Raw genomic sequence first — 13,493 nt, forward strand, 5'->3', positions numbered from 1 at the left:
ACAACTCACCACAGCACCAAGCCGCCAGAGCAACACAGCTACGCATGCTCCTCCTCCGTCCCAATCTATTCAAAGGATCTCTCCTTATAATGTCCAGGAAGTTCCCATTTCCTTTAAATCTTTCTTTATGACAACCTCCCATCCCAACCGCGGACGACCGCATTTTTGTTTAGCCATAAAGGAATTAATGAAACGTAAAATACAAATAAAAGATCAAAATTGGAATTAAAAAAAAATGACACCAAAAAAACAGTAGGAGCCTATTGGGGATAGTGGTAAGCTATTTAAGATTTGTAACATGGATTCTATGATATAGAGTGAGATTCTAGAGTATAAAAATCAACTAAAAATAGACTTAAGCTCTAACAGCAAAAGGAAATTATATAAACCAACCTGCAACTTCGTAAACTTTGGCCAATCCTTTTTTAAATTTCAGCTCTTCAGAAATGTCCATTTCTTGTATCCTTTTCAACTTAAGTATAGAGCTCCCTTGTTCTATCTGCCTAACTAAATCTTGACCAAAGTTCCCTTCAATTTTCGTAGCTTCTAGAAACAATCCAAGTCGACTCAACATTCTTGATTTATTGCTTCCTATGGGGAAAAACTAATATATCTAGAACTGAGAGGGGCTTACACTAAACCAATTTACAGAAAGGAGGACTGACAGGGGAGAAATATCCTGCTGAAATTGGTCCAAAGAACCTTCTGGAAAATAATAAAACAGTGGCCTAAGAATACACTTTTTTATGTTTTCAACCCCCCTCCTTCCAAGGAAAAATCGTCAATTCCACTCTACACACCAAGGTAAATCGACCTGTGTTACCTATGCAACTGCAAGAAAGAACAAAATTATCTCCTGGGATGGCTCCAATGAACAATAAGATTATAAATTTGTAGCCAAAGATTATACCATTAGAACATTTTTCACCTCATAACCTTCCCCTGAAAATATTACCTGTGTGCATAAATACTTGTGTGGACTGTTTACTCTCCAAATCCACTGACTTCATAAAACACACAATGATAAATTCCCAATTTTAAACTGAGGATTATCTCTGGTATTCAGTGCTGGTGCTGGCGGCTAGGAGCTAAAGTGAGTTTTCATTAGTAGAAGTATTGTCCGTGATGCAGCGTGATGCTTGCCCCCTCAGGGGCAACCTAGTAAATAACAAACTCTAACCCGCATAAACCGAAAATTTAAACATATGTTAAAAATTTTCATGTGGGCAAGAATCACCATTTGAAGCTGATTCAGGAATAGTAACTATTACTTAGATTTGTCTTAGTGATAAAGTTCGTTGCAAAACCAAATTTGTAAAATTTCAAAAAACACCGCGAATCCTACAAACCGGTGTTGGATCAAAACAAAATTACGCCATTGGGATGACCATAGTCAAAAACCTAATTTAAATAATTACAGTACTCCAACTTGAACAACAAGGAAAACCATGTTTTCACATGGAACGCAGTATCTCCCCTTTTTCCCTTTTTTTGGTAACTGGTAGTGAGGCGCTGAAACATCCTAAAAGAATGCCTAAGGGCTCGTTTGAAAAAAATTGCTACATATAGTGTCTTCTGTAATTTGCAAAATATAATGATAAAATAGAATGCAATTTTCGACAAAAACTGTATGTTTATATACAAGATGATTTAACACACATATCTTTCGAAAAGTTGCTCCTTCAGGGTATTTGAGATAACAATATTGATGCGGTTAAGGTAGGAAATAAGGTTAGTAACTGATTTAGAATTGAGTTGAGTTAATTGGGGTTGTGTTCTATCCCTACATATGTGGATCATTTTGATGGACTGTGTCGTAAGGACACAGGCAAAGGCTATGGGAGAGTATAGAATGGGGAGATAAAACCTCCTGGACTTAGAGTAAGCAGATGATTTGAGTATTCTAGATGCAAATGTAAGCAAAATGAATGAGTTTTTGAGATTTGAGAGTTCATGGTGCAAGGACAATCTTAAAAATAATGTTATTAAGAATGTCACTTCAACTAGGAAGAAATGAGGGTGGTGAGTAATTTTGGACAAGAAGAAGATCGAACAGGTGGGTAACTTCCCTTACCTGGGTAGCATAAATAGTAAAGACGGTGGATGAAGTGAACATGTAAAAAGTACATCCCCGGGCGTAAAACACCTCAGTAAAATACATCGGGGTGTTTTTTCACAGATAAAAAAGTTTGGGAGAATATGAAGATGAGTCTGCGAATCAAGACTAGAATATTAGAAGCAACAATGACGACAGTATCAAGTATGGTTAAGAAACGTGGGAATTTCAGAATACACAGGAGGAATTGTTAGATTTTCCTCAGAGCAATTGTCCATGAGTAGTTTTCGGTACCCTTTTGACTTATATATTAAACAAATATTAAATATATTAAACAATATTAAACAAATATATTAAACAAAAAGTTTTACAAACTGTGATGCAGATTGCCAGAGATCGTACTTTTTGACGGGACGTTCGCAAATGGAGTGAGAAAAGTTCATAAAGAATGATTTAAAGGATAATAGAACTTCTTGAGAGAGGGTAAAGAGTAAATCCATGAATAGATTGGGACAGAGGAGGAGCGTGCACAGCTGACTTAGCCTTAACCGTCTTGGTGCTGCAGTGAGTTGTTAGTAGCAGCAGCAGCGAGTAAATCACTGGATTTTTACAAATAGCTGTTTGCAGCCCCGTGCTTGAAATAACGAGTCTTACCCTTAGGCTTCCTTGTTTTAAGAGGGTCGAATAAAACTTGTTTAAGTAGTGAAACAAAAAGATTTAATTTATCAAATTAAGTGAATCTAAAGTTGGTTTTCTTTGAGAGAGCCAAATAGTTTTCTAACGGCCAAAAAATATTCTGCATAATCGTCAAAAAATATAAGCACTAACCCACCAGGGTGCGCAAAAAAAGGGATTCTAGAACCGCCCTCCCTGATATAAAAGGTTTTCACAAGTGTCATGTATATCCATGGTGCAGATAAATCTCTCCAAGGGTGGTTAGCACAACCCTCAGAAATTTTGGAAAAAACCTCTAGGCTTAAAACGGCAACTTGGTTGCATCTACAGAGTTGTACCCAATTTATGGTAGCTTTAAATTGACCATGACTTGTACAAAAGATGTTTCCAAACATCTAGCTCTAAGAGAAGAAAACACAATTTTATTATTTATTTTACAAATTGTTAATCTTTGAGGAAAGAGTTGCCCTACACCCTCATATATTTTAATTCACTCTGGAATACAAATTAACTTAGAATTTGAATAAATTACAGATGCTGAATGTGATTAAAGAAAAAACATAAACATAATTAAAGACACAACCAGGAGGCACAATCCATTTCAGCCTAATAAGCAAGTAAATTTACAGGAAAAAAAAATATTTACCAATAATTTTGACAGATAACAATCCTAGGCTTGTGATTTTCCTAGTTATGCAACTGACGAAAACAAAGTGCCTGACAGAAAAAAATTGAGCATTTATTCTTGTATTAGTTTTTGAGCCTGAGATTTAGAAATAGCAAATTATTGATGGTCAAATTTTTCACCAGAAACTCGTCTAACACATATATGATCAAACAGTTCGCGGTAACGAACTGTAGTAAGGAGCGACCCGGCTCAATAGCAACCAGAACTCTAAAAAACGGAACTTTGATACTAATAGATACATCAAAAGAATCGGACTTTTATACTGATTTTAAATAAATAAGTTTAACCAAATTTAGTCTTAGCCAAATTTAGCCTGAGAAAATTTGCCTTATTTTGGAAAATAGGGGAAAACACTCCCTAAAAGTCATAGAATCTTAACGAAAATCACACCATCACATTCAGCGTGTTATAGAAAACCTACTGTAGAAATTTCAAGCTCCTATCTATAAAAATGTGGAATTTTGTAGTTTTTGCCAGAAGACCAATTACGGCTGCGTGTTTATTCGTTTGTTTTTTCCAGGTGTGATCATACCAACCCAGTGGTCCTAGAATGTCGCGAAAGGGCTCATTTTAACGAAAATTAAAAGTTCTATCCCCTTTTTAAGTGACTGAAAAATTGGAGGGCACCTAGGCCCCCTCCCACGCTCATTTTTTCCAACAGTCACCGGATCAAATTTTGAGATATCCGTTTTGTTCAGCATAGTTAAAAACCTAATAACTATGTCTTTGGGGATGACTTACGCCCCCGTAGTCCCCAGGGAAGGGGCTGCAAATTACAAACGTTGATCATTGTCAAACAGTTCGTGGTAACGAACTGTAGTAAGGAGCGATCCGGCTCAATAGTAACCAAAACTTTAAAAAATTGAATTTTGATATCAATAGCTACATCAAGAGAATCGCATTTTAATGCTGATTTTAAATATATAAGTTTCATCAAGTTTAGTCTTACCCATCAAAAGTTACGAGCCTGAGAAAATTTGCCTTATTTAGGAAAATAGGGGGAAACACCCCCTAAAAGTCGTAGGATCTTAACGAAAATGGCACCATCAGATTCAGCGTATCAGAGAACCCTGCTGTAGAAGTTTCAAGCTCCTATCTACAAAAATGTGGAATTTTGAATTTTTCGCCAGAAGACAAATCACGGGTGCGTGTTTATTTGTTTGTTTTTTTTTTTTGTTTTTTTTTTTTTCTTTTCCCCAGGGGTCATCGCATCGACCAAGTGGTCCCAGAATGTCGCAAGAGGGCTCATTCTAACGGAAATGAAAAGTTCTAGTGCCCTTTTTAAGTGACCAAAAAAAATGGAGGGCACCTAGGCCCCCTCCCACGCTCATTTTTTCTCCAAAGTCAACAGATCAAAATTTTGAGATAGCCATTTTGTTCCGCATAGTCAAAAACCATAATAACTATGTCTTTGGGAATGACTTACTCCCCCAAAGTCCCTGGGGGTGGGGCTGCAACTTACAAACTTCGACCAGTGTTTACATATAATAATGGTTATTGGGAAGTGTACAGTCGGTTTCAGGGGATTTTTTTTTGGTTTTGGGGGTGGGGTTGAGGGGAGGGGGCTATGTGGGAGGATCTTTCCATGGAGAAATGTGTCATGGGGGAACAGAAATTCAATGAAAAGGGCGCAGGATTTTCTAAAATTACTATAAAAAAACAATGAAAAAATAAACATGGAAAATTTTTTTTCAATTGAAAGTAAAGAGTAGCATTGAAACTTAAAACGAACAGAGATTATTACGCATGTGAGGGGTTCTAAAAATACTTTAGCATAAAGAGCGAGGTATTTAGGAGGAGATAAATACCTCGCTCTTTATGCTATAGTATTTTTAGTAATTTCAACTATTCATTCTACGGCCTTTCTGATTCAGGGGTCATTCTTAAAGAATTGGGACAAAACTTGCGATTTGGTGTAAAGAACGAGGTATTAACGAGGGTACAAACCCTCTCATATACATAATAAAAATTAAAGAATGTAAAAGTTTGTTACGTAAGACAATTCTTAAGTTACGTATATTTTTTACTAATAGAAAAATTCGTTAAAAATAAAAATTTATAGTTGCCTTTTTATGTAACCGAAAAATTGCATGGCAACTAGGCCTCCTTTCCCATCCCTTATTTCTCAAAATCGTCTGATCAAAACTAAGAGAAAGCCATTTAGCCAAAAAAGGAATTAATATGCAAATTTCATTTTAATAATTTATGTGTGGAGAGCCAAAATCAAACATGCATTAATTCAAAAACGTTCAGAAATTACATAAAAAAAACTAGTTTTTTTAACTGAAAGTAAGGAGCGACATTAAAACTTAAAACGAACAGAAATTACTCCGTATATGAAATGGGTTGTCCCCTCCGCAATCCCTCGCTCTTTACGCTAAAGTTTGACTCTTTGCCACAATTCTGCTTTTTAATACAATTAAAAGCTTTAGCGTAAAGAGCGAGGGATTGCGGAGGGGACAACCCATTTCATATACGGAGTAATTTCTGTTCGTTTTAAGTTTTAATGTCGCTCCTTACTTTCAGTTAAAAAAACTAGTTTTTTTTATGTAATTTACATGTAGTATTGATCATTGGGAAGTGTTGAGACGTTTTCAGGGGATTTTTCTGATTGGAGGTCGAGGGAAGGGGGTTACGTGGGATGATCTTTCGATGGAGAATTTATCATAGGGGAAGAGAATTCCATCAAGAGGGTGAAGGATTTTCTAGCATTATTTAAAAAAAGTGAAAAAATAAATATGAAAAAGGTTTTTTCAACTGAAAGTAAGAAGCAGCATTCAATCTTAAAACGAATAGAAATTATGCATATGAGGGGGTTCATCTCCTCCTAAATACCTCACTCTTTATGCTATAGTATTTCTAGTAATTTCGACTATTTATTCTACGGCCTTTGTGATTTAGGGGTCATTCTTAAAGAATTGGGATAAAATTTAAGCTGTAGTGTAAAGAGCGAAGTATTGACGAAGTGACGAGCCACTCATATACGTAATAAAAATATACGAATATAGAAGTTCGTTACGTAAGTTATTTCGTAAGTTACGTCATTACTAATAAAAACATTCGTAAAAAAATGAAAAGCTCTAGTTAACTTTTTAAGTAAACAAAAAATTGGAGGGCAACTAGGCCTCCTCCCCCACCCTTTTTTCTAAAAATCGTCCAATCAAAACTATGAGAAAGCCATTTAGCAAAAAAAAAAAATATGCAAATTTCGTTTAATTATTCACGTGCAGAGAGCCAAAATCGAAACATGCAATAATTCAAAACGTTCAGAAATTAAATTAAAAAAAAGGTTTTTCAACTGAAAGTAAGGAGCAACATTAAAACTTAAAACGAACAGAAATTACTACGTATATGAAAGAGGCTGTTCCCTCCTCAATGCTCTGCTGTTCACGCTAAAGTTTTACTTTATTGTTTTAAAAAGTAGAGGTGTGAGAAAGGGTCAAACTTTAACGTAAAGAGCGGAGCGTTAATGAGGGGACAGCCCCTTTCAAATACGAAATAATTTTTGTTTGTTTTAAGCTTTAATGTTGCTCCTTATTTTCAGTTGAAAAAACCTTCTTTTTTTTATTTAATTAGATAATGGGACCGCCCAAAGTCTTTTAATTGTTATAGCGACATTAAAGATTCATAAAATAAAAAGGACTTTTATTCCTGGATTCAGAATCAAGCCTTAAACTGGAGCCAAAAATACTGGGGCGGAATCGAGATTAGAATCAAAATTAGGAGTAGAACAAACTCAGGAAATTTTGACCCCGCCCTGTCACTAATAGTAATATGGTATTTAGGTGGATATTTTATCCTTTGTTTAAAGGTTGTTTCATTTATTAGCAATAAAATAAATAAACAGGCACATACCAGAGTATTATACCAAAAGGACAAGGTGAAATCTTATTTCACCGAAGATAATATTGTTGAATCAATTAGATCTTTTTCAAGAAAAATTAGACAAAAAAAAAAAAAAAAAAAAAACTTTTTCCCAATAATAATCTTCAATTCAGTCTCATTACTCCATAACTCTAAATTATTTGATTAGGGCACCTAATTTATCTGTTTTTATAAGACCCATTGTCCTTGAAAATATTCCAATTCCTCAAAAGGCTCCAGATCTGTGTGATCTACAAAGTTGTCCAGACCAGCAGCGTTCTCCTTTGACCTGTGTGATCTACAGGCCTGTTCTGATCTACCTCTTTGAAGATGAAGGCAATGGAAGCTGAAGTCTATGTAGTCTGAAGGCTATGGAGGCTCTTTCTGAAGGCTATGGAATCAGAAGGTCTCCAAATACAGACCAGACGCCTTGTCCTCTGTGGGGAAACTGATAGGTTGTCCCAATCAGATTAAAGCGAAGAGCAGGGGAGGAGGTGTACGAACAAACTAATCTCAACTGCTGAAACATGGTTTTTAGGCTACGATTCAATGCAGCCTGACTAATCAAAAACAAAAGTAAAAGATCCCCAGAATGCAATAAATTAGCTTGCATAATTGGAAACATTTTTAAGAATTTAGAGGGGGAATCTAGGAGGACAACCCCCTAGTTTCAATTGACATCACTCCTTTTTGACTGAAGATGATCAACTTCAACTCCTGGGACCACAAAATTACTTTTTCGTCTTTAGATCAAAGAGAAAAATGAGACTTATAACTACAACCTACTTATAACTTATAACCTACTTATAAGAGGAACTGAAGTGTTTTTGATATAGGTTTAACACGGATTAAAAGCAACAAGCGACCAGCAAATCACTGCCTAGTATAACTTGTGCAACAAGCTATGTAAAGCTTACTACACTTGGTATTAATAAATACATAAAATTAAAAATAACTATAAACATTTAAGAAAACTTGTGTTTTAATTCATCAAAAATTTGATGTAAATTAAATACATTAGGCTCTTGTAAACCAAAAAAAAAAAATAAAAAAAAAATAAAAAAAAAACAGCGGAGCATTGCCTTCCATAAATAGAAACCCACAAGACAAAATGTAAGCCAACTTGCAAAATTTTAATTCAAACTAATTTTTTTTTTTTTTTTTTTTTTTTTTAGTTAAATCAGAGTTCTGATTAAAATTAAGATCTTTTGAATCTTGAAAAGGAAAATTTTGTTTGAATTTTTTTTTCTCAAGTAAATAGTTTCCTCAAGATTGTTTTGTCTTTCTACTTCTCATGGTTGGGGAAAGTAGTTGGGGATATCTTATCATGCAGCACATAAAAAAAAACTTTCTCACATTTAGCGCTATAATCCACGTAGCGAAGGTACCGATCTCTTAATCCTTTGCGGCTGGGAGTGCTCTGCGTAGTTGGGGGCAAATCATCTGACACTTCCCATGTTTTTCTCCCAAATTTCCCTATTCCCCATTTGAAGACGGATTGTCTGTGGTTGAGCTTACAGTGTCACGCTACTGACCACATTTCTAACCAAATAATTGTCAACACCAGGAATCGGTTAATTACCCTGAAGGACACAGGATTGCAAGTCCAATACGCCAGCACCTCGGTATATAGACCAGTAGAAAAGTTGAACATATGCAAATGTACATGCTGCGCCTCTGTTTCTCTCTCCCCCCATCTCTCCCCGTCCCTTCCTCCATCTCTCTTTCTCTATCTATTTTTGCAGCTCATACTCTTCGAACCTTCCTCATCCATTTCTCATACTCTTTGCACATCGTAGTCTTTGCACCTTCCTGGTCAGGTTTTCCACACACTTTGCACCTTCCTCATTAGTTCCCCACGCACTTTGTACTTTTCTTGTCAGTTCCCCATGCTCTTTACACTTCACACTCTTTGCATCTTTCTTATTAGTTTCTCGTACTTTTAACATCACTCATCTCTGCACCTTCCTCATTTGTTTCCAATGCTCTTTGTACCTCACAAACTTCACACCTTCCTTATCAGTTTTTCAAACTCTTTTGCACCGTTTAGTCTTTGCACCTTCCTGGTCAGCTGTCCCATACTCTACACCAGACTTTGCACCCCATACTCTTTGCACCTTTCTCATCTCTTTCCATTCTTTTTGCAGTAGCTTAGCAAACAACGGCACATAAAGTATTTTCTAGCCATATAGACTTCTTGCGTCGAGAGAGTACAAGTGAAGAAATACTCATCCTTAAAAAAGGGCTATTAATAACAAGGACTGGGCCCCTGAAATAAGTTTATTTTCCCCTTGCCCATCCCCTACCTTTACTTTTGATCACTGTGGAACCAATGCGAATGAATGTGGCAAGTAGTAGCGACAGTTCCAACTGTTGCAAACAAAAAACCGCATGCAAGATTCCCTTGGCCCTCTTCTACAGTTATGTTATATTTTAATTTTTGTTTGACAGCACATATCACCTGTGACATTCAATTTCCTATCAAATGCAAGAAGAAGCAATAAAAATGGTAAAAGAAATGTTTGATAACAGACTAATACAAATGAACTCAGACTTTTAACTTTGGTTTCTGTATTGAACCAAATTTTGCAGTAGGCTCCTTTAGAGCTCAGGTGGAGGGAATCACCCCCCCCCCAACTAAAGACCTTTTCTCTAAAGTTCAATATATATAAAAAATATAGGCCAAAATAAGGTATAGGTCAACAAAATGGGGGTGGAAGGAAATAGCGTTCTTCTTTTTATTGCCTCCCTCCGACCTTCCATGGAAAAGTGCTTGACCCCGCTCGACAAAGAAAAATTTCAATTTGGGCTTTTATTTTATAATTAAAACAAAATGATAATTACAAGTATTTTAATGAGACAGTCGGAAAATAACAATTTTTTTTTAACTTATTACTATGAAGGTCCAAATATTTCGGTTTCAGATCCAGAAGCCGTTATAGACAGAAACCAAAAAGGAAGAAGCAAAGAAAAACAGAACAAGATAATACTAAGTTAAATAAACACATACAAAGAAAAGGAAAAGTAAAAACAAAACACAAACGATGAAACTCACAAAACAAAAGGAACTCTCAAAACTAAGTTAAACCAAGACATGTAATGAAAAGGAAAAGGAGAAACAAAATACAAACGATGAAACTCGCATTTTCATAATGTTCAATATTATAATTATTACCAATGTATGAAGGTAGTAAAACGACAATGATGAATAATTTATATAATCTTTCTGATGAAAAAAAATATAACAAAACAAACAAGGTAAGAAGACAACAAAACATGCCATAGCTGTTTGTTTGACTGATATAAATATGCCAAAACAAAAGTCTTGTTTATTTCAAAAATTTTACATTTACCCTACGTTAGTTATAAATCAATACTAATACTAGTAACTCAATGTGGCTCCCAGACACCTGAGGCAAACACAGCTAAGCACGCTCCTCCTCCATCACAATTCGTTCACAGCCTCCCTTTTAACACCCTCCCAAAAAGTTTCAATTTCCATTAAGGCCTTCCTTATGAACTCATCCTACCCCATTGGTTAAGACCTGCTTTTCGTTTGGCCCTAGATGGTTGGCCGAAAAGGATGATCTTTGACAATCTGTCTTCATCTGCTGATACAAGTTTCTGAAACACCTAACAAGTCCAGTTGAAAACATCTCAATTTGTCAGACAAAATGTCAGTACTAGGCCATAGTTGTTTTTAACGTTGTAACATTCGAAGTTGTGATTTTCATATTATTTAAAACATTGAAATTATTATGGCCCCAGGAAAAGCAATGGTCAGAGAACTGGTGGAGGACAGGGACTAAAAGATTTTCTCAAACTTCGATACAGATTAAGAGAACATTATTGTATCTGATAAATAGCACATTGACTCTTTCTAATGTCCTACTTTGTCGCTTTGGAGCCCTGCCGAAATGGTGATAATTATCATATTGAACACTATTAATACAAATCTTTTATTGTTAGGGATTTGCTTCGTTATTTTTCCCTTTTCGTTATTTGCTTCTTCTTAATTTAGTATTGTGTGTTCTTTTTTTCTTTTTCTTCCTTTTTTTCATAGAAAAAGGCTTTTGGGTGTGAAACAGAAATATTCAGACCCTTATTATTAGTGCCAGCGTACTGAACTTCGCTCGGTGAAGTAAATTTTAGAGATAAAAACAGCATCAGTTGTATTCTACCGCAAAAGAATTCCCCTTCTCCAGAAATGCAATTACCCAGCACCCTGATTCACAGAAGACAAAACCTTCAGTAATTTACCTAGATTTAGTTGTATTGAGATCCATTTTTTTTTCAATTCGTGAATTGGTCCCCTTGAACTATGCAAAGAAATAAAAACAAAGTAAATACTTTGTCCAAATGATATATTAGCTTTGAACATCTTGATAACGTTCATTTAACCTGTCCATTTTTAAGATTCAATTGACCTGCAAGGTGGCTAATTAATTAAATAATCACTGCATAAGAATTTGATACGAATATATCATTTGATACATCAAACACAACACAAAATTAACCCAGTTCAAAACTTTTAAGAGGTAATGACGTGATTGGTATTCAATCACCCTTGTCCAACTTCATTTTTGGGGTTTTTTGGTCGTTTTGCTGTAATTTCAATTAGCAGACGATTTAAGAGAAATATATTAATCGCGCTAGATGAAACGAATTTTTTCCAAAACTGTGATCTACCCTGATAGCTCCTTCATACCGAAAAGTGTTTCATAAAAAAAAAACCAACTTTCATATAAAAATTTTTGCTGTTTTTGAGAAAAGTAAATATATATAAAAACAACAATTACTCAATTAAAGATAGAAAATATTTTTTTACTGTTCCACTGTCTTATCAAAATATTATGTTTTCTTTTCTTTCTTATACAATTTGAATTTTATTTTAATTATACATAGAAGGGCAGTGTAGTCTGTAGAAATATTTATTTGATCTTTATGTTAAATATTATGGAAGTCTAAGATATGTAGGGTTCTCTGATAAAAACTTCCCAAAAGCCTATAAATACAAAGTAGTTGACCTTACCTAAATTGTCAATTTCACGAAAACGTCCTTCATTACATAGAATGGTCAAGAGTTTACGATTGTAGAACTTAAGAATTGCTAAAGATAGCAGCATATTACCCAGCAGCAACACACCTAAATCTTCCTTTCTCACTTCATTGCAAATCCTCAATGACAGTTTCTCCATAATATTTCTGGGGACATTATCATGAAAGCTCAAAATCCACAACAGCCTATCAACATCTTTAATTCTTAAACTTTCTATTTCAGAAAGCTTGTCCAGTTTTTCAGTAATTAATCCAATGGCTTCATCACTTAATGGATTAATATAATATTCCGAGTCAACAAGCCATGCAACAAAATGGCACAAATCAGTTAAGCTCATATACAAACAGTTTTCATTCACTTTCATGTGTATTAGATCCAGACAGTCCCTGTCATAGTATTTAGACAACCGTAAAAACTTCACAACTGGGATATACTCCATCTTCAAATTATTTTTTTCAATGCCAAGTCTCAATTTCTCTGAAATTTTTTCTAAAAGAATATAATTATTTACTTTCAAACTAGAAGTAAATGCAGTATTGCACATAATACTGACATCCTTTAAAGATAAATTAGATATATCCTCCAACATTTCTAATCGTTGTTTATAAGCCTCCAATAATTTTTTATCATATGCTTTGTAGACTAAGTATGATAGATAAGGCAATTCATCAGCAGAAGAATTTTTTATTAAAAAACTAAGTTCTTGATCTTTTTTTAGTACTACAAGACGATTTTCAAACATTAACTCTTTCACCCTTTGCTGAACGGATTGATGCCTACTTTTTGACTGAAGATACTGTCTATACTTCCTCAATACAGTATTCGATTCAGGAACTGTGGATAGATTTTTCCAAAGCCAATCCTGGATAATTATTTTTGAGGCTCTCTTTCTAAATATTGAATTCATTCTTCTAAAAAACCTGAAAAGAATAAACTTTCAATAGCATCAAGAACCCGTGTAATTTTGTTATTCAGTTGGAAAGCATGGAGTGTCTCAGTGCTTACTATAGTTTGATTAGTAGAGAGTGGTGTCAATTCAGGAATTCAGGGAGAGCATACTTCAAAATCTAGGGAGGGGATTAGCGTTTTTCATTTTTCCCATGAAATACAAAAAAAGTATTTTTCAATACAAATATCCCAACAAAGGGCGC

At 34.9% G+C, this 13,493-nt stretch overlaps 1 protein-coding gene across 6 annotated transcripts in view; it reads right to left on the reverse strand.

Moving 5' to 3' along the window:
* The window catches only part of LOC136026567 (uncharacterized), a 59,324-nt gene that overhangs the window by 23,924 nt on the left and 21,907 nt on the right, over positions 1–13,493 (reverse strand). For 5 of the 6 annotated variants that reach the window (XM_065703263.1, XM_065703264.1, XM_065703260.1 and 2 more), the window contains 2 exons: positions 12,316–13,262; positions 394–591 (listed from right to left, as the gene is read on the reverse strand). In XM_065703263.1, coding sequence (XP_065559335.1) covers positions 394–591; positions 12,316–13,249 — 1,132 coding nt within the window. In that variant the 5' untranslated portion in view covers positions 13,250–13,262. The remainder of the gene's footprint in view (positions 1–393; positions 592–12,315; positions 13,263–13,493) is intronic. The other variant, XM_065703265.1, reaches the window with a different exon arrangement.

This window comes from Artemia franciscana, chromosome 4 (genome assembly GCF_032884065.1).
Source record: "Artemia franciscana chromosome 4, ASM3288406v1, whole genome shotgun sequence".
NCBI classification, from domain to species: domain Eukaryota; kingdom Metazoa; phylum Arthropoda; class Branchiopoda; order Anostraca; family Artemiidae; genus Artemia; species Artemia franciscana.